This window comes from Tribolium castaneum, chromosome 2, assembly GCF_031307605.1.
Source record: "Tribolium castaneum strain GA2 chromosome 2, icTriCast1.1, whole genome shotgun sequence".
NCBI classification, from domain to species: Eukaryota; Metazoa; Arthropoda; class Insecta; order Coleoptera; family Tenebrionidae; genus Tribolium; species Tribolium castaneum.
In genome coordinates, this window is record NC_087395.1 from 17,869,832 (window position 1) to 17,891,751 (window position 21,920).

At 33.9% G+C, this 21,920-nt stretch overlaps 1 protein-coding gene across 7 annotated transcripts; it reads left to right on the forward strand.

Moving 5' to 3' along the window:
- Positions 1 to 3: 3 nt before the first annotated feature.
- Positions 4 to 21,874, forward strand: mbc (myoblast city). Of its 7 annotated transcripts, none has more exons than XR_511634.3 (18): positions 4 to 132; positions 3,023 to 3,573; positions 3,624 to 3,854; positions 6,597 to 6,838; positions 6,889 to 7,219; positions 7,275 to 7,716; positions 7,764 to 8,055; positions 8,099 to 8,416; positions 8,466 to 8,640; positions 12,057 to 12,167; positions 12,289 to 12,444; positions 12,490 to 13,362; positions 16,370 to 16,958; positions 17,006 to 17,661; positions 17,714 to 17,808; positions 17,869 to 17,976; positions 18,102 to 18,210; positions 21,035 to 21,175. XR_511634.3 is itself a non-coding variant. In XM_008199640.3 (18 exons), exons 1-18 carry the CDS (start codon positions 87 to 89, stop codon positions 21,710 to 21,712), a joined length of 5,838 nt encoding a protein of 1,945 aa, XP_008197862.2. In that variant the 5' UTR covers positions 4 to 86; the 3' UTR covers positions 21,713 to 21,874. The 7 variants fall into 7 exon arrangements, 4 of the variants coding, with proteins under 4 accessions (XP_008197862.2, XP_008197863.2, XP_008197864.2 ...); XR_010333197.1 differs by having other exon boundaries at positions 17,872 to 17,976; XM_008199640.3 differs by lacking the exon at positions 18,102 to 18,210 and adding an exon at positions 21,317 to 21,874 and having other exon boundaries at positions 21,035 to 21,260.
- Positions 21,875 to 21,920: the final 46 nt, after the last annotated feature.

Consider the following 21,920-nt stretch of genomic DNA (forward strand, 5'->3'; position numbering starts at 1 on the left):
CAGCGCGGAAGTGGGGGAAACGCCATTAAGATGGCGTCTCGTTTATTTTGTGTTTATTTTTGATGGTGTTTTAAAGTTTTAGTAAAATGAGTGTGTGGGAAACAGTTCCTGACGAGCTCAGCTACGGCATAGGTAAAACTTTACGTGTTTAATTCCCACCTAGCGTGTTAACATAACCACACTTTTGGCCAACTTGTTGATCTCGTTTGGCCCCCTTCAAGACCGCCTTGGTATGTTTAGAATAGTGGGTTTTTTCTAACTCACGAGTGTCGATTCGGTGTTGGGTCATGTAATGTGTTAATTAGGCAAATTGTTAAAGGCCCCTCCCACTTTTTATCAGGATTTTATTTACCACTTCCTCAATGTAAATGTTGATTCATCCGATGTCAAACGTGAATTTAATTATTTATTATTGAATCATTCGACGGGTTCCTAATGTCTGACACACTCAATTGACTCTTGTAAATTCCTGCGATAATTAAATCTCGTGATGTAACCGAGCCGCATGCTAGTATTTTTTTCTTGTTCGTATTCAACGTGTGGGAATTTGTGCCGCTATCAAGGTCCCCCGTGCACTAATCATGGCGAAATTTGGGGCACATTTAATTGAAGTAATTCGCGCCATCCTCGTTAGTGTCTAACACAGTGGCGGAACTAGGGGTGGGCCCGGGTGGTCCAGTGCCCACCACGACACGAATTAATATAGGATATTTTATGCAAAAGTCTTAATTTCTCGTTATTAAGTCGAAGATGCTGAACTTTTATATTGTTGTATCAAAGGGTATTTGGGTAAATTGACCACGGTTTGCGTATGGCTCGCTATTTTAAATACAGGGTGTTTCACATAACTTTATCTAATGTACGCATCCAAGTATGCAAAAGACTAGTTACAAAAAATACAGATTTTATTATTTAATTTTTAGGAACCCATGACAGCAGTTGCCAGTCTAATGACTATTTCATTAATAGTAATAAAATTTTGTTTTTTACTAACAATTATTATGTGTTCTATCAAGAGACGGTACGTATATGATTCTAATCTACTTATCTTATCACTAACTAACTTAAAACTTTGTAATTTTTTGAAGGGATGAACAAACTAGAGAAGACTATAAATTTTTCAAAATTTGTAATTGAGTTCGTATCGGAATATGTATTGTTGGTGGCATTAAAAACAGGCACAGGCTTCGTAAAATTATGTGAAACACCTTGTATTTGTTGCAAAGTTATGGTAAATGTAATGTAATGTTTTTCGGCATATTATCTTCTTATAGACTCTAATATCATTTGTTTACACACTTATCTTATAACTGAATTTTTAGTCATTATGGCAGGAATAACAAAAGGAAGAAACTCATTCACACACGCAAACTGACGTGATTTTATCCACACTACAGTAGCGACACAGACCTTGACAGGGCAACAATTACGATTATACATTTTAGAGATGGCTTTACTATTAAAATTCAAATTAAAATTTGAACATACGTCAAAAGTGCCAAGATTTTCTCACGTTTGAAAAATTGGTAAATTAGAACAATAAGTTCAGTGATCATCTATAGTTTCACTCTGGTTATTACTGTTTACATGTATAGACACTATAAAACCTTCAAAGTTACGTAAAAATAAATTAGATGGTTCCTAATACAACTGAACATTGCAATGAAAAAGGTTTTTAGATTGTGCGGAACTCTTATAGACATTTAAAAGAAGGTGCCGGCGCTTTAAAAATGAATTGTTTTAAAGAAATTTGAACTTTGTAAAGGCACAACACGTTTTAAAATAATGTTTTTTTTTTAAATTGATGTATAAAATTTGGGGTACCGTCGGTTAACTCCTCGATATTTCCAAACAAATAGAAGTAATACAACCTAAATTACTTTTTATAATTCTAATTTTAAATAACACTGTTGCTGTAAATGGCTATAAAAAGCTATGTTCTTAATAGCATCATGAGTATGTGTGATTTTTTGAAAAATCTAATAAAGAGACTTCGATAGATGCGTTATAATTTCCATACTTAGATGCATCAAATATTATTGTAAAACGGATATTAATCTAAGCAGAGCAGCTAATGTAATTTATACTTTCAGTGACAGATTAATAACTATTTTACAATTTTACTTTGGCCACTTTATAGTTTTCAAATAGCTAATGTAACAACATCATCTATTATCAACTATAATTCTGGTAATCTTTGTATATAGGTACATGTTTAAAAAATAAATATTCACACACTTATTGCAGAATAAAATTTCGTTTTTCTCAGTTTTATTTCGGACATCGGGATACATACATGCAATACATGCGATATTTTAAATCTTTGCAAATTTATTGTATAAAAATAAACGTTACTTAAAAGACAGTTTCACGGTTTTTGTAAAAAAGTTAAAAAAATTATCTGTTTAAATATCGTAGGGTTTCGTTTTCTTCGGTTTTTGAAAAATGTATTATATATAACTATGAGAAAAGTTATAAGATTTAGAAAACTTGTTGGTTTCTGTTGAAATCGATTATAGGAACTTTGAATCAGATTCAGGTTTGAACTAAATTACGAAGACCATCTACATTTTTTTGTAACTCGGTGAAAAAAAGACTTCATTTTTGGTTCTGAATAATGTGGAATCTGGATTATAAACTTCGAGAAGATTTAATTTATTTCTTTTAATCAAAACTAGAATTTTCTTACATTAGGTGAGTGGTTATCTAATGTAGCTTATTACATTTTTGCTTGAAGATACAAAACTGGTACAATTTTAAACGATAGGTAAAATAAAAAGTTTTCTGGGAAACACATTATTTTTGCTTCTGCAGTTTTTTTTTAATTTACTAATTATACTTCACGGAACTTTGTTTTCTCAGTTTATTAATTTGGTAACACGCAAAATTAAATGAAATCTAGAGAATCTTTAAGGGAAAGAGATTGGATTATTTATTACTGAAATTTTGAAAGAAAAATTTTGTTGGTCTTAAAAATTATGAGCTAGTTCCACCAAAGGTCTAACATTAAAATTGTGCACAGCAATATACAATTTCGCCGCCGACAGCGACTTCAAACTAGAACTGACCGTCGGGGATTCCCTCCATATACTCGACCAAGAAGAAAACTGGTACTACGGCTACCTGATTCACGACAGACACAAACGAGGCATTTTCCCCAAGAGTTACGTTCACATTAAACCATGCAGTGTTGACCGCACCGGACCTACCCTAACGTTCAATTTCAAAGAGCCAACAATCGTGCAAGAGATAACGTCGGTGTTGCGAGAATGGGCCCCGCATTGGAAAAACCTCTACGTAAAGAATAGCAAACATTTCGAAGCCATCAAAAATCAGATTTACGATCTGATAACGCACAGGAGCAAAATCATCAGCGGTACTTTACCGGTCGACGAATTGAAACGGATAACGAAACAAGTCACTGAGGAGATCGATAAGGGGAATAAAACTTTACGTTTAGATTTAATTGTGAGAAACAAAAACGGAAATGTCATCGAACCGGAAAAGACCAGCACGCTGCAAATGTACTATCTGCATAAAAAAGCGACGGAACGGATGAGTAGGACCAATAAGGTGAGGAGGCCCGAATTGGAGTCGACGGTTTTTAATGAATTTTTTATTAGAACGAAACCAAACACAACCATCCCAAAACTGCCATTCAACAATACTCCAATATTTTTATAGTTGCCGTTAAAAATTTCACCTGTAAGATGAATGAGGATGCCGAGCTTTTAATGTCGCTTTACGACGGAAAAGAGTACAAATCTATCACAGAAAATTATGTCGTCCGGTGGTCTAAAGATGGACTGATGTGCGACTTGGACCAGATGTACAATTTGAGAGTTATGTTTACGGTAAATTGGCATTTGTTGAACAATTTTTCCAACACAGTTAAAGGACAGTCGCTTTCAACTTAAGTTAAAAGTTAAGACAAAACAAGGTCTCCAATTATGGAGCACTTGACTGATATAATTAAAAGTGTACAAATTGATAGAATCCAATTTTTATCGAATTCTGTTCGAATTTTTTAAATTTTTAATCTGATACCTGAGATCTTAGTCTCTCTCTCTCTCTCTCTCGTTTGTATGACTGATTAAAATTAATATTATGTACCTACTCAACAGGTAGTGCAAGTGTAGGGATTATCACGAATGTAATTCAATTATTTTATTTGTTTTATGCATTGGGCTATAATAATAATTTCCCTGGGATGTTTTTTGTTGAAGGGTGTGGTTTGTTTTGTTTTTCAGGTCGGAAAAATCACCAAATGACTTTTCTCTTCTTTGGGCGTTGTAATATGTTATTTAGCCAAACGTGTAATTACTTCACAGAATTAGATTTTTTTTATTTTTATCTTTTTCGCACTGTTTTAGACTGCGAAGACGAAAGAAGTTTTTATTTTCAAAGTTTTGTTACACCATACAATAAATCGCCAAATGAGCTTAAAATTTAGATTTTTATCGAGGTTTCACCGCGTTTAACTGTAACTAAAGTGCAATTATTTCTAAAAGTTTTGTTTAAAATAAAGCGAAAATAATGTCATCTTTAATTTTTCACCCGAAAAAAATATTAAATCATGTTGTACAAATGTGCTTTTTTTGAGTTCAGAGACTGTTTGAAATAGAAAACTAAGTTTTTCTAGAAATTTATCTAAGCACTAAAAATCACACAGTTTGGTCGAAAATTAAATTTTTTTTGTCTTGTTTTAATACGTTTTCTGTAAAAACGCACAGGAATCTCTAGGAATTGTGTCAAAAATAAACCGAAAATTTACTCAATGTCGAAAATAGTTGTTTTTTCGAGCATTGACATAGTTTTTAAAGTTAAAGACACACACGCTATTAAATACATTGGTTAAAAAGTAAAGTAAGTAAAGCAAAGTAAGAAATACGTGTGTTATTATAAATAAATATAAATTTGGAAAAAATAACACATCGAAACGTGTACTCGACTATGGATACAAAAATAAAAGTACCAAGCTATTTTTGTTGACAGGCTCATTTCCACAAAAGAAAGGCGGAAAACGGTGAAAATAATAAATAAGAATTAATTAAGAATTAATAAATAATATGTTATACAGGGTGTCTCAAAATTGGCGAATTCTGAATTGTAGAGAATTACTTTACTAGTCAAAATAAAGAAAAATAAAGATTCGGGGATTTCTCACATACATTAGTTTAAATGTGCACTTCAGGAGCAGTTTGAATTACGTTTTTTTTAAACGCAGGCAAAAATTTTTAGTGTTATTGTTATTTATGGTGTTTATGATAATATAATATAATAATAATGTAAAACAATTTCTTGAAAAATTAGCTTTATTTTGTAGATTTTTTTTAATTTTTGTAATTAATTTTTTTTTAAGAATGAATCGGCAAATTAAAAAAAATTAATTTTTTTACTACCAGATAATCTTTAATTTTATTATTGTCCCAATCATCTACACCATAAATAACAATAAACACTCCCACTTTTAGCCTGCATTTGAAGAAAACGTGGTTCAAAAGGTGTTCTTCAAACCAGTATATCTTTGTGGGGAATCCCCCATCTTTATTGTGCATAATACGAGAAAAAAAAAAGAAAATATAAAAACTATACAGAAAAAAAAACAATACAAAAAAGGAAATTGAACCAAAGGAAATGTTCAGCATTGCTGTCCTTCCTCATTCCCATGTGAAATATTGCTGAATTACATCTTCGAGATTAATAAATCCTTAACTTTATTCCTACATATTGAAACATTCTCACAGGACTAAAAATGAGAGGAATTCTCATTATAAACTGAGCAAGGTGTAAAAGCAAAACCATGTTCGTATCTGGTGACCCTATGGCCAGGAACATAGATAAATAGTGTCAACACGATTAACTCTAGTAAGTAGTCTGGACACTGGTTTTTGATAACTTTAAAAACAAGTACAGCAATCGCTAGATAGGTTTGTTCCTGGCATTTCAATAAATTATGGGAGTTACATGGTTCTTATAAGGAATATTGTACGAGAATCTCAAGAGACTATTTTTGCATTTTTACAGAAGATGCTTCTGCTCAGCTGTTAAAGAAAGTGAAATAGATTTGAAAACAATAATCAACCCTACATAAAATTAGACAATTCACAGATTTCATTTAACTTCAGATGACAACAGATGCTTAAAATTATACAAAGTACGAAATTTTTCGTACGGTGATCTAAGTATCATATTTACATGGGTTTGAAAACTCAGAAGAATCAAGCCACACACTAAGATTTTTTACACAAGAGTTAATTGGGATATTTACATTAATTGTAAGGTGCATAATTAATGAAGACAGTAAAGATTTTGCCATTCAGTTGCAATTGCTACAAAAAAATGGTGCTAAAGGTAATAACTTATGACTTTTTCATTCCATTTCCATAAAAATCCGATAGTACAATTTTTCACGTACAAATCCTTGTTTCTCGAATAAAATAATAAATAAAAAGTTAGTATCCGATTGACATAAACTTTTTCTTCCCAACTCGTAAATAAAATTATCTGTTTTTTAGTTAGTGAGTAAAAGTGCTTAACTGTGTTGGAAAATGAGTTCAGTGTTGGAGTTCTGTTTAACTTTTCCAATTGATTAGGATCTCGGGAAACGCGATTTAGAGCGGGAAAAAATTTACTTGGTTTGCTACGTGGTCCGCGTGGGTGCGATGGAATCAAAGGAGCCCGACCATCGCCGGAGTTCCGTTTCAGTAGTGAACAAAAAAGGCACAACCGACGGAATCCGTCGACCTTTCGGTGTCGCAGCGATGGAAATCACTCATTTCATGAACGGGTCGCGAGAGAGCGACTTGGAACAAGAATTTCCCGTTCCTTTTTTCAAGTATGTCGATAAAAACGCTCCCTCCGGCCATGTTAATCCGCGATTTTTAGCTGCGATAAGGACAATCTCGAGCAAACTTTAAAGAAGATAATTAACAAAGACTTCGCCAAAACGGAGCATAAAAATCACGCTCTTTTCGTCGGAATGAAGTTACTGCGGGGCGATTTAAAGCAGGTGCGGGAGGAGAACCCCCATCTGGTGCTGGGAAATTTGTCGATCGCCCGAAAAATGGGCTTCCCGGAAGTTATTTTACCGGGAGACGTCCGGAACGATCTTTATTTGACTTTGATTAAAGGAGAGTTCAGCAAAGGGAGCAAAACTTGCGATAAAAACGTCGAAGTTGTCGTCAGAGTTTGCAACGAAGAGGGAGTCCCGATCCCTGTAATCATCCATCGTTAATAGCGGGGCTCAATTCTAGTTCGTTTTCTCGTTTCAGGGGGTTATCGCGTTGGGTTCGGGGGTTCCGCCCATTGACGAATACAAATCCATGATTTATTATCACGAGGATAAACCGCACTGGTATGAAACTTTCAAAGTCGCGATTCCTATTGAAGAATTCAAGACGAGTCATTTGAAATTCACTTTCAAACACCGGTCTTCCAATGAGGCGAAAGACAAAAACGAGAAGCCGTTCGCCATGTCCTATGTGCGCCTCATGCAGGAGAATGGCACGACTCTCAAAGACGCGCGCCATAATTTGATTGTCTACAAAATCGATTACAAAAAATTCGATGAAAAAGGCCTGGATTACTTCAAATTACCCTCGATTGTTAGCGACGTCAAGGACAATGCCAAGCCATCAGTCGCCGGACTGACGATGTCCAAGGACATTTTCGTGATGTCGAGCAATATTTGCTCGACGAAACTGACACAGAATGGTAACTTATTTATTGCTTTGTCTCTCCTAAAATAAGTTTTTTTGAAGTGGATTTGTTGGGTCTTTTGAACTGGAAAACGCACAAGGATGACTTAAAATCGTGTCTTCGAGCCTTGATCAAAGTAGACGGCGAAGAAGTCGTCAAATTGTTGCAGGATACTTTAGATTCGCTTTTTAACATTTTGATAGAGTTTACCGAAACCGATACGTACGATATTTACGTTTTTGACTGTTTGTTGCACATAATTAGTCTAGTCAGTAACGACTGGAAGTACCAGCACTTCGAGCCGGTCCTGGATTTGTACATTAAGGAGAATTTCAGTGCGACTTTGGCCCATAAGTGAGTCGTAATTAGTGTTTTCGCTTTATTGCCTATCTTTTAGGAAATTGATCAGCGTCCTCAAGAACATAATCGGGCGCGCCAACAGCAAAACGCCCGATAGCAAAGACGATCTCATTTTTAAAACAATGAAGTCGCTCCAATACGTGATGAGATTCGTCTCGAAATCGCGCATTTTGATGAAAGTGGTCGACGATGTCGAGGACGATTTCGAGGAAAGTCTCCGCGATTTGCTGCAAGACATCACCGACATGATGGCCCTCACATCGGACGGGATCTTGCGGGAGCAAGGCGCCTGCCTTAAGTACCTCCCCAGCACGATTCCCGACATCCTGATGATTTTTGATGCGAAAGAGCTGAGGTTTTATCGCCTTGCGTCCAATTTGGCTGCTTTACCCGAGCTTTTTCAGCGTGATTCTGTGCAATATCATCACGAACATCCCTCCCGGCCGTCTCACGAAGCAAAAAATGATGACAATCAACGAAATCGTCCACAGTAAACTGTTTCTCTACACGGAATGTCGCAGGATAATGCTGCCGATCTTCACCAAGCAAGTCAAGACCCTGTTCGAGCTGCACGAGGAGGTGAGCGATGGCTTTAGTTGCTTGCGCGCGCTTTATAAAATGCACAACACGAATCGAAATTTGTAAATATCCGGAATGTCGGTTTTTTGCAACAGAAACGGAAATGCAATAATCTAATCTTTTGCACAGTTACCTTGGTCACCGACGATTCGTCCTCTTCTGCAATGGTTAGTCTTTTGAGTGTTTTTATCACGTCCTGTCCTTTTGTTTCTTCATGTTCTTTTTAGCTTGGCATGATGTTGTTTCGTTGAATCGTGTCGTCTTTTTCTTTAGTTTAGTGCATGGTCTCGATTTCGGCAAAATGTGCATGAGATTTGATTAGTGGATAAGGGTGGAGGGCCAAGACTCCAGTTTTGTTAAACAAGAAGCGATTGTTGCTGTGGTTGGTGATTGAAAACTCAATTAATATAGCATTTTGGAAGGTTAGTGTTGGATAAATAAAAATATTAAAAGTAAGTAATAAAATTTAATGACGATCTTAAAAGGTTTTGAATAAAAAGACGAGTTGCTACGTTTTATTACTAACCTTTTTACTTGTTCAAATTTTTGGAAGTGAACATTAAAAGATGGAATTAATTTAAATGAATTCTGATTAATTCAACCGAAATTATCTTAGTTCAAAAAAAATTAAATAGAGATGAGTGCAACTTGTTACTATCTTTGTGCAAAATGAACAAGGAATGAATTAATCCGCAATTAACTGTGTGGTTAACTGATCACGTGATCATATTGAACCAATTTCATTGGTCCATTCGCGTTGTTAACTTTTGACAACGAATTAAAATTTAATGAAGCTTTTTTTAAACCTGTCTTAAGTTTTTGAAACCTTTGTTTTAATTAGTTTTGTAATAAAATTACAAGAATTTGAAACATTACATATTTAACAATAAATATCAAAATAATGTCTAAAATAATACTAGTTGACACTGTACTTGCAATTATTACTAAATAACCAAAACACTGACGTTAAAATTACATATAATTAATGTTAAAAATGTTACAATTAATATCCTAGTTATACTACAAGTAAATCATATTGCTATTTAAAAAATAAGACAAATTATGTTGAAAATATGTTGACCTTAATTTTCTAATGTTATTACTTTTTCATAATAAGGAATTTTTAAATTTTACTAAGCTGATTTAGAATAAATAGCAATATTTGTATTTTTTTCATATGTATAATTTTGGAAGCTCTCTAAGTTTTCTTTTGTAATGTGTTTCATTGTAGAATTTTAACACCATCAAAGTCAAATTCGTGTTTTGTTTTTTGAACATGATTAGTTAAGGCTCTTAATTTATTTTTACATTGTAACACCCCACCCTCTCTGCAATAATATTTTTTGGATTTTTATCCTACTCTTCAATTATTGTTTAGTTTGTTCAATATAAATATAAATTTAATCACATGTTTTAGAACTAATATATTACGTTACTTTTTTCTAATTTAAAAGTTTTTGATTTCAATTTGCTAAAGACTTGCTTTAATCATGAATCAAACAATATTTCAATTTATTTATGATCAATGGGATATTAATTAATTTACAGTATTTAAAAGACAGTAAATTTGAACTTGACGAAGTTGTGGAATTAGAATTACTTCTATTTAACAAATTGGGTTGGTCATTGTTATCATTATATAAAATTTTATTGACTAAATTAAGTAGATAATTAAGAGATTTTATGAGACTTAGGTCCGGTTTATAATAAGCTTCATCAAATTTTAATTCGTTGTTAAAAGTTAACAACGCGAATAGACCAATCAAATTGGCTCAATTTCGTCACGTGATCCGTTAATCACACATTTAATTGCGAATTAAATTAATGACGCTTCTATAAACCGGTCCTTATTCTTTTTGAAGAAGGTGATTAGAATAAAAATGTTAAATACGTTTCGAAGATATTGGTTTAATGTGCCTGTTAGTTTTAAAATTATTTTCAGGTGACCTAATAACTTTAATAGCAAGATGTGGAATTACATTATTTTCATGTTCAATTGTAAATTTTAAAGTTGGATAATAAGTATTTAAATATATTCAAAATAGAGTCTTATTTATCAAACGGAATACAGGTAAAGAAATCATCTACAAAAGTAAACATAAAAGAAAGATCAAAATTCAACTTTTTAACACAAGCGCACAGCAAGTCATGTATTTCCAAATTTGATAAAATGTGTGATAAAGGGCTACTCATCGCAATACCAAATTTTTGAATATAGAAATCGTTTTCATATTGAAAGTAGCTATTTTAAAAAATCAAGTTAATTAACTTTTAATGAACTATGGGTTGAAATTTCAGCCCAATATTTGTAATCAAATTTGGTAAGTTCTAAAGTAACATTTGTAAATAAAGACAACCTCGAGTGACACAATAACATATTGTGGCGGAATAACATCTTTTAATTTTTCTACAGGTTGATATGAATTGGTTACATTATATTATGTGAAAATTGAACAAATTGGTTGTAAAATATTGGCTAGAAGTGTTAAAAGATTGTAAAACGGTAATTTGTGTGGATTTCACTATCGTCGGATATCTTTATCTTTATCTTTCATCCTGGGGATGAATTTTGAAAAATACATTGTTGTTACAATTGTAACCATAGTAATTCTACTACGAATAACTTATCCAGGGTTTATGTAAAATCCACCCTTAATGGTAGATTATTTTTATGAATCTTGACCAAACCATAAATTTTGGCCGACAAACTACTATCATGTTGAACAAGAGAAAGATAATCATTATCAGTTATTTTTTCATTTTGCTGTTTTATAAGTTATTGGACAACCGCTCATACCTGTCCAGAGGATCATTGCCAATTAATTCATATTATAATTATTATTATTATTTTAGGCACTATTTTGAAATTTATTGTAAAATATGTAATGGTTCAAATTTTTGTAATTTTGCTACAAAACTAATTAACGTAATAGTTTAAAAAATTGAGATTAATGTTCAGTTTCTCGATTTTGAAAGAGTAAAAAAGTTAGTAATTTATTGTGGTTTTGTATTTTCATGTTTATTAATTATAATATAAACGAAACGTTGCTACAGTCTACGGTCTTTTTCATTTAAAACCTTTTGAGGAAATTGGTCAAATCGTAGTTAAATTTTATTACAATCAATCAGTCAAGGACGTCAACATGTTTTCATATTAAAAGTATAAATTGTGGCGTTAGACCAGTTTTACGAAAAACGTCTAAAATTACCACAGAACAACCCAACTCTTAATTTAAAACCAAATAATTTTTGTTTTCGTTATTTATTGACCAAACAGTCTGAGTAATGGTAGCCTGATTCATTTTAACGTGACAATAACACCAAATTCTTTTCTGTTAGTTGTTTGTGCATTTATTATTTTAATTTGTTTTTATTTGAGTAATCTGAGTAGTGTAGTGGTTCGCTGGGTATTATAGGGTGACAGAAGACTTGACGGAAGGCGACAGAATCGCTCGGTGGCTAAGGTGGCACAACTTTTGGGAACGACGCAACATTGCCTCAACCAACACAGAGGATATTCTGAAGAGGTGACAGTAAAACAATCTCGCACTTTTAGTTACTTTGAGCTTTGAGCAAATTAATTGCCACGCTTATTTCATTCACACTGTTAACACCTACCATCGATCATTTCTAACTCAATTAATTTAGGTCGAGTTGTGTATAAAAATCCTGAGCGATATTTTGGAGCTGCTGTTCCGTAAGGACATCGGACCCACGTATGACGACATCAATGAGATTATAACCACGGTTTTGCGGACTTTGATTCACACTCGAGTTGGCATGCCTAAGGAGGATCCTCAATTGGTGGGTTCAAGCCGGGGAAAGACAGTCGTAAAATTCTGATTCTAGGGGAACTTGGTCGCGCTAATGATCGATATTTTCCGGCAAATGTCGGAGCGCCACTATGAGGCCTACATCGAGCGCTTCAACACGCGTTTCGACGTTTTAGATTTTTTGATGGAGATTTTGTTGTTTTTCCAAAATTTGGTCGACGATAAGGTCTTTCCGTACGACTGGTGCGACATGATAATGCTCCAAAACAGCGTTATTTTGAAAGCTTTGCGGTTTTTCTCTCATACGATTCGTGACCGTTTCTTCGAAAGATTCGAACATCAAGCCTGGAACAACTTCTTTCACTGTGCTATCGCTTTCATGACCCAGCCGGCTCTCCAACTCGAAACTTTCTCGTTCAGTAAACGGATGAAAATCATCCGAATCTATAAAGATATGCGGCGCGAGACCGGCTTCGAAATCAGGTCAATGTGGTTCAATTTGGGACAGTATAAAGTACAGTTCGTTCCGAGTTTGGTTGGGGCGATTCTAGAAATGACACTCATACCGGAACCGGAATTGCGTAAAGCAACGATTCCGATTTTCTTCGATATGATGCAGTGCGAGTTTTACTCGTCGAGGTTCGAACTCGAGAGCTATGGCGATACGAAACGAGATTCGTCGCATATCAAGGGGAATTTTAACGATTTCGAGAATGAAATGATCGCGAAATTGGATATTCTAGTCGAGGGAGGGAAAGGAGATGAGAATTACAAAGATTTGTTTCATGATATTATGATGGAGCATTGCAGCCAACATGCCACGATGAACGAAACGGGGATTAAGTTTGTTAAAACTGTAACGCGGTTGATGGAACGCTTGCTCGAATACCGGTGTATTATTACCGATGAGAACAAGGAAAATCGCATGAGTTGCACTGTGAGCCTTTTGGTAGGTATTCCGTTCTGTCTAAGCAAAAACGTCGTAACTACTTTTAAGTATTTCTTGAGTTATTTCATGTACGTTAAATTTTCGATTGCACCGTCATTTCATATGCTTTTAAACTTTAATCAATGAATTTTTTTTGAAAGCAAAAAAGTCGTAACTACAAAAAACATTTATTAACGGAAACTAAACTAAACAATTGAAAGCTAAGTATTAGCATAATAAATTAACGAAGTAGCAACATAAAAGAACAACCAATGCTTATAAATACAGGGTCATTAATAAGTATGGAAAAATGTATATTTTATTTTAATAGTGAGGCCTTCCTTAAATAAAACTTCCGAATACATCTTTTCACGGCGGACATTTTGTAGGAACGTTACAAAACCTGCATTATAATTCCATAAGCGGACACCTCTTCACAAAGGACAATTAAAGGTTTTCCATCGGTGTCCGTTGTTGAGAGGTTTTACTGTATTAACTTTTACTTATTTCTGGGCCAAAGTTCATCCGGCAACGAGGTAACGTTAGATAAAGACAACGTTTCCAAAGCGGACAAAATTCCATTTATTAGTTCGATATTTTTTTAAAAGGTATACATGTGTTACATCACAGAAATCAGAAAAAATGCTATTCTTAAAAATATTAAATGTGACTTCCTAGCCATATAAATAAAATCAAGTCGGCCATGTATCCCCCAGAACAATTGAGATGGAAATTTTAAACATCTGAGACGGTATAATTTAAATTACTTTTAGTTACTTTTAAGCATATACCAAATTTCAATTAGTTTTTATAATATTTAAGTGTATCCATACTTTTAGCGAACCTGTTTAAGAGTAATATTATAATATTTTATAATAATAATGAATACCCGCGATAGAGACTGTTGAATATCTGCCATTTTCCTCGTTGTTTAACAGCCCTTGTAAGTAATGTTTTTATAAGTTATTTACAGGATACATTCTTCTACTTGGGCTGTAAGGGGAAAAGTGTTTTAAAATGCTATCAGTGCTTTATTTAATTCAGAATAAAAATTCTGAAAATTGAAAAAAAGGTGTTTTTTGAACATCATTTTCCTTCATCTATGAATGTTGAAGAGCGATCCTTCTGCTGCGCGCACATTCATATTTGTTGAGGATCACATACCTCAAAAACAGACACGTGTACTGAATACTTTGTCTTATGCAAAATTGTCTCTTGAATTCGAATCCGAAGTTAGTTTTTCGATTTGGAATTGCCTTCTTCATGAAAAAGACGTTTTTGTAGAAATTTTTTAAAATTAAAACTTAAAATTGGTCAAATTTTTCATTTACACTGTCATATCTTCTTTCTGGATAAAGCTAGAAATTTCTTTTTTGTAAAAGATTGCTCAGTTTAACGTAAGTACACAACTTTTAGTTTTGGGCAAAGAAAACTGAGAAAATTGGGTAATATTACGAGTACAAAGGGAAATACGCGGCAACGCCACTTCAAGCGCTTTTCGCAGTAAATTTAAATTGCAATAATTTGGTGAATGTTAAAGATATCGAAATGATTCTTGCACGAAAAAATATTTAGCTATTAGCTTCATTTCATCTCGATTATGTCTGGGTCTATCTTTTACAATAAAAAAATTCTTGCAACTTGAATACTTCACTACAGAAATTCGAAACCTTATATAAGAAAAGTGCAGTTTGCTCAGTTTTCTTTTGTCTAAACTAAAACTTTTGTCTATTCGTTAGAATCTACATTCACTGAGCAATCTTTTGTAAAAAAAATGAAGTTTTAGCTTTATCCTGAAGGAAGATATGACGAAGTAAACACAACATGTGACTTACGGACACTTATCTTGAGAAGACATTTTTTATTTTATTTTTGGGGCAAATTGTACCAAAAAATTAAACGATTGTCTGGTAATGATTTTTAAAAGTCTTCTAAAGTTTATGTTTTTTTCCAAGAGTATGCCATTCAGTCTGTTTTTGTGAGCAGATTTTTTGAAGTAGGGGCATTTCACGTGAAGGGGACAACGAAAAAAAATTGACAATTTTGAAATTCGATCATATACGGGATAATTGTTCTAGAAAGCATGATTGAAAATACTGACTTCTAAAAAATTTACGAAATATGAGACACAGGGTTTTTGGAAGCTTTTATTCAAAAAATTAATGCATTCCAAAATATTTAAAATAGTGTTTTATGTAGAAAATTCTGTTTTGTTTTATTCTGAAATTTGGAATTTGAAATTTTTTTCGTGTAGAAAACCGGAAGTTTCATATCCGAATTTTAGTAACTTGGACTATTTTTTTACATTCATTTTTATTTCTTCACGTGAAATGCCCCAATAGTCATTTTTTTTAAATATTAATGTAAAGATTTATTTGGATAAATTTAGCTCTTTCACACTTTACATGAACTATGTCGCGTAAATACAGACTTGGCTTAACTTTTGTTAATTTGTGCTGTCTGAGCTGAACGCTATGTTTTTTTATACCTAGTATAGAGTTTGACGTTTCAAGTTCAGAAAAAATACTGAAAAAATTATCACCTCACGTTTCCGAAATATTTAATTATTAATACCTATCTAAATACTTATTTATACTATTTTTGTACCACGACTGAAAGTATATATTTATTTTCGTAAAGTTTCAAATTTCTTACCTTATTCCACCAAATTATCGAATATTTTGCTTCTTAAAATGTTAATTACAAGTACCTACTACACATTAAGATTGTATTGTAATTTATATGGGATTATTTAACAAAATTTGGTTCTTTATTAAGTTTCTCAATTATAATTTTTGAGACACGGCTTTCTTGCTCAGAAATCTCACATACGTCAAATTTCACTACGCGTTCTTCCTTGTTAAAATTTTAATAATGTCTACAAAAGTGGTGTAGAATAACTGCTAATGCACTGTAGAATTTCGATGCCGTCTCGAAATTGACAAAATTGTAGATACGACGTTCTTGCTTAGCACGGCAGTATTTATGTTTTTCCTTGAAAGTTGCTAGTGACTATTTAATTTGACAGGACTTTTATGCCGAAATCAACCGAAAAGAAATGTATATTCGTTATTTGAATAAACTGTACGACCTCCATTTGGAGTGTGACAATTACACCGAAGCCGCCTACACTATCGACTTGCACGCGAAACTTTTAAATTGGACCGACGAGGATTTACCCCAACTTTTGAAAACTAATCGACACCCTAAAGCTCACACGCACCGCCAACTCAAGGAAGCTCTCTATTATAACATTATCGAGAATTACGACAGGGGCAAATTATGGGAGTGTGCGATCAAAAAGTGCCAAGAACTGGCCTCGCAATTCGAGAGCGAAACGTACGATTACCACCGACTGAGCCAGTTGCACAAAAGAATGTCGACCTTTTACGATGACATTATGAAAAAAGGTCGCGCAAAACCGGAGTACTTCCGTGTCGGGTATTTCGGCAAGGGCTTCCCCCAATTTCTGCAAAATAAAGTGTTTGTATATCGGGGGAAGGAATACGAACGACTTACCGAATTCAATACGAGAATATTGAACGAGTTCCCGAAAGCGGAACTTTTGAATAAATTGACGCCGCCGGGGGAGGATATCACCGAATCGGATAAACAATGTATTGGTGTTTTCTATTGCGTTCTCTTCTAACTGATTACTTTTTAGACGTACAAATAAATAAAGTTGATCCGGTCATGGACGAGAAAAAGCACCGGTTTTCCGGCAAACCCGTCTCCGAACAAATTCTCAATTACTACAAAGTGAACGACATACAGAAATTTACGTTTTCGCGCCCGTTTATCCGCAAGGACCCGTACATTGACGACAAGAACGAGTTCGGTCACTTGTGGCTAGAGCGGACCGAACTGACAACGACGTACCCTTTGCCCGGGATTTTGCGCTGGTTCCCTGTGAGCTCATCAACGGTCCATGAGATATCTCCTCTGCGGAACGCCATCGAAACGATGGAAAAAGCCAACAAAACGTTGAAGAACTACGTGGTTTTGTTCAACAACGATAAGGACATGCAGATTAATCCGTTGAGCTTGACTCTGAACGGCATCCTGGACGCCGCCGTCATGGGAGGCATAAAAAATTACGAAGAGGCGTTCTTTACGGAAAAATACGAGACGCATCATCAGGAAGATGATGTGCTGTTGCAAAGACTGAAGGATCTGATCGCTGATCAGATACCGCTGCTGGAGTTGTGCGTCAGAATACACAAGGAAAATGCCCCTGAAAACTTGCAGCCCCTGCAGAAGCGGTTCGAGGACTGTTTTGCGAAAATGCAAGAGAGTGTCGAGGAGAAGTACGGAAAGGGGGTAAGTCGAGGGTTTGGGTTTGCACACAGTGTGACAATGTATGTGGTTTCAGACCTGTGATATTAAGTTAGATAGTCAAGTAACGATGAGGAGGCACCACTTTGTTCTTCCTGACCCGCGCTTGTCCGACATGTCGATGCTTTCAGAGTAAGTTTGAATTGTTTGGTATTTTTGTGTTTGCGTTTATTTTATTTCGGTTTGATGTAGTAGCGTGGATAGTCGCAGCCGAGTTTCGAGTTTGACGAAATCGCAAGTCGCTTCATTAAAACAGTTTACTTCTAGTTTTAATTTTGCAACGTCGCCGAGTATCAGCAGGTTTGTATTTGGTGTTAAAGTAGCTAATACGGATCTATGGTCTGCAACTAACCCACTGTTCTTGGCTGTTGTTTTGTGGAGAAATACTGTTTTGCGGCGGGCCTAACTCCTGTTACTTTTTTCAGACGAGTGCAACATTCAGCGAAGCATAACCGCAACACTTCGTACGCTTAATCTAAATTTTATTAACATTACTAAGTTCTATTTTTAATTAACAAAAGGGATTAATCCAGGGTAATTATCTTCTTAACGTTTGCATGAAGCACGAGTAGATTTCAGTCGATTTACATACAGGGTGATTCTTTTAGGACCTACATTGGAAACTTTTAACTTCCAATGTAGCTACGGTTTTGAAATTTTAAACACAACCTTAATCATTCATTCTGAATTTAACTAAATTATTTTAAAAGTATCTGAACGTTCTGAATTACGAGATTTCAAAATTTTTAATGGCAACCAACTACGTTTATTGCATTTTTGAGTTCGCCTTACTTATCTATACTTATCTATCTAGTTTTCGACATATTATGGCAATTTTTTTGGTAAAATTTTCTTTTGCGGTTTTATTGCGCAGCTTTTAAAACCAATAAGTGAAAAATCTTTTTTGCATTTGATAGTCAAACGTTCGAAGAGCCTTCAGAATTTTCAAAATTGTCAGCTGTCAAAGTTCAATGAATTTTTTAAAATGGTTATAAATAAACCGCTATAACTCAGTTTTTTCAAATGGTTCACACCCTATTTTCGTAACGGCTATCAAAAGGACATCAAAATTTATGTTGATTTTATCAACACTCCTTCTACTTTCTTCTTCAGTTTTTGAAATAATTAAACAAGTAGGTCTTGCAAAATGGGCAAGAATTGTCAAACTTCAACATTTTATCTAGTTTTTAGCTGATTCTTTACCGAATAAGCAGTAAAACAATAATATTTAATTATGGATAATTATTACTTAGTGAATTGTGCAAAATTACTCAGTCATCTACTATAGAGTTTTGAACTTCTTTAATGATGAAAATGGTGGACAAATTGAACATTTTTATTAAAGGGTAGCACAACTTTATCATATTTTTCGAAAGTTCACTCGATAAAAAATTAAAACAATGAACTAAGATCTGTTTTTTGCGATTATTTCAGAAACTGTAAGAGATAAGTCTTCATAAAAATCAACGTTCTTTTGATAAAAACAAGATCATTCTGTTTGAAAAAACTATGTTATAATTATTTTTTGATCAATATTTTCAAAAAATCATAGTAGCCTTACAATTTGACAGTTGAGAATCCTACAGATTTCAGAAGAATCTTTGGTTATCAAACGCAAAAAAAGATTATTTATTTATCGCAGTGTTCTTAAGAATGTTACCAACAAAAAAAATAATTTTCGCCCATTGTATATATGTCTTTTTTATATTTAGAATACTAACAAAATTTGCAATTACACACATTTAACCGATTTTTAGATTGTAGATAAATGAAAAATAAAATTGTGTAAAAAACATTGAAACATTGAAATTTTACTTTACATAACAGCTCTTAAACACTTTGCGATAAATGATTTATAATTAATCTACAATCTAAAAATCGGTTAAATGTGTGTAATTGCAAATTTTGTTAGTATACTAAATATAAAAAAGACATAAATACAATGGGCGAAAATTATTTTTTTTGTTGGTAACATTCTTAAGCCTTCTTTTTAATATCTGAATCCTAGATTATAAACACTATTTTAAAACACGTTTCCCATATTAACGTGTTTTTACTATTATAAAAACACGCTTCCCATAGCAACGTGTTTTAAATTTAATATAAAATACGCTTCCCAGAACAACGTGTTTTAAATTTAATTAAATTTAATTTAATTTAAAACACGTTTTGATCCAACAAAAAAAATTGAATAACACTCATGCGAAAATGCGGGTGTCTATGTAACTCGCTGACGCTCGTTGCATACCCGACAGCCCTCGAACTTTAAGCTTGTGTGTTCCTACTTGTAATATTAATAAATATGTGAATTTACAACGTTTCTCAAATTATAAAAACACCGATTGAAAGGAACAAATTTATTTGATTTTTACATTTTTTAAAATTATTTTAAATTAAATTGGCGACTTCTTCATCCTAAAAAGATCGGTTATTTTATATTAATTTGTAGTTTAGAAAAAATTCAAAGAACTAAATAAGGACTTTAAGGTACTGGACTGGACTTGAAATTTCAGATGTTTTGTGTTTTCGTGTTGACGGACTCACGCAGATATTATGTTTACTACAAATTTACCTATTTGAACTCTTTACGTGTAAGATTTTTTCGGTGTAGACTGTCATTTAGCAGTTTAGTTTTTCTTGAAAGCTTGGACCTGTACACTTGGACGCAAAAAAAAGAGTTAGGTACATTTTTGTGGCTTCTGATAAAATGAACGAATAAATGCGCATATTTAATTCGAGATATGAGGGAAGAAAATATTCCTAATTGTGCAACAAAAGGTGAACTATTAGGTGTAAATTAGATAAATTACATTATGATCAATACATTAGTATTAAACAGTGTCCATCACAGACGTCAACTTGAAAAGTTAAATTTGGTTTTAGTTCTGAATTTTTTTTCGTGCCCAAGTCCATTTCTTTCCGAATTGTCATCGCAAGCACTGTTTCCACCAAAACCACCCAAAAGTTGTTAAACAAACGCTCAAGGTTGTCTTTTAAGTGTATAAGTTCATATCAAAGCTGAAGTTACGAGTATATATTACAAACTGTTCCGATTTACCAAATTCGAGTCTTTGAAGCTTAAAAGCTTTTCAGTTTACTTTTGAAGCAGATGATACTAACCAACGAATCCAAATAAGAATAAAGAGAGAAAGCCTCGAACAAAACACGTAGCGGAATAATTCGAACTTGAAACGTAATCAGTTATAATAAAACAAAACTTTTTGACAATGTTGAATCACAAAATTTTAAGCTAGCTGTATGAGAAGTTAAAATTTTTTTATGTAGGTCCTAATAGAATCAGCCTGTATATTTTTTAGCCCGTTTCAACCGTTTCTAGCACGTTTTTGTGATTTTTCAGCAAATCTAGCATCAGTAGCAACACCAAAAGTTTATTAGTGTCCCCATCGAAAAGTCTAACAACAACTCCGGCCTTAAATCACAAAAAGTCGTTCAAAATCACCCGAGAAAAACGCCGTTCGAGTAAGTCTGATCACACGCCGAGTCCGTCCCTACTTCCGGCCACTCAGTGGTACACCACTGACGAAAATACAAACGGATCACCTATATTTGAACTCACTGAAGAGGTACTATACGTTAATATTTCTGGATCTTACCTAAAATAATGTTTTTTTTATGACAGTTGACCCCAAAACGGCCCTTGCGCTCCGAAGTCGAGAAGGAGAAACGCTTGAGCCGGCCCCCAAGTGGTCAGTTTTCTTCCAGGTCTAGCAGTATTTCAGTGACGTTAAGAGGAACCGGAAGTTCGAGTAGCAGTAACCGGGATTCGGTTGGTACGACTGACTCAAGTGTGAGTGAGGAAGACGCGGTACCGCCCCCTTTACCGTTAAAAACGAGAGAAGTCGATTACTGTAATTTGCCGAATAGCGAAAACACCAGTTTTCTTTATTCACAACGTAATTCAGTCAGGACTAGTTTGAAAATTCAGGTTCAGGCGGCTGATCCGATAAGTTTTGATGACGTACCGCCCACGCCGCCGCCAAAACCGCCCAAAAACAAAAGCATATCCAATTTATGAACTGTAAGCGTAAAGTGACCAAGTTACCACAAGTGCCATGGATGTATTTTTAACTGTATTATAACGCATATCTAGTTTTAATCATGTATAAATTATTTATATTATTAACCAAAGATCGTATTTTTTTATTGTGAAGGCAATAAACTTTTTTACGTATGTTTACCTGTGATTTTTATTTTTGGTCCGTGAGTCACCACAACAAATTGGG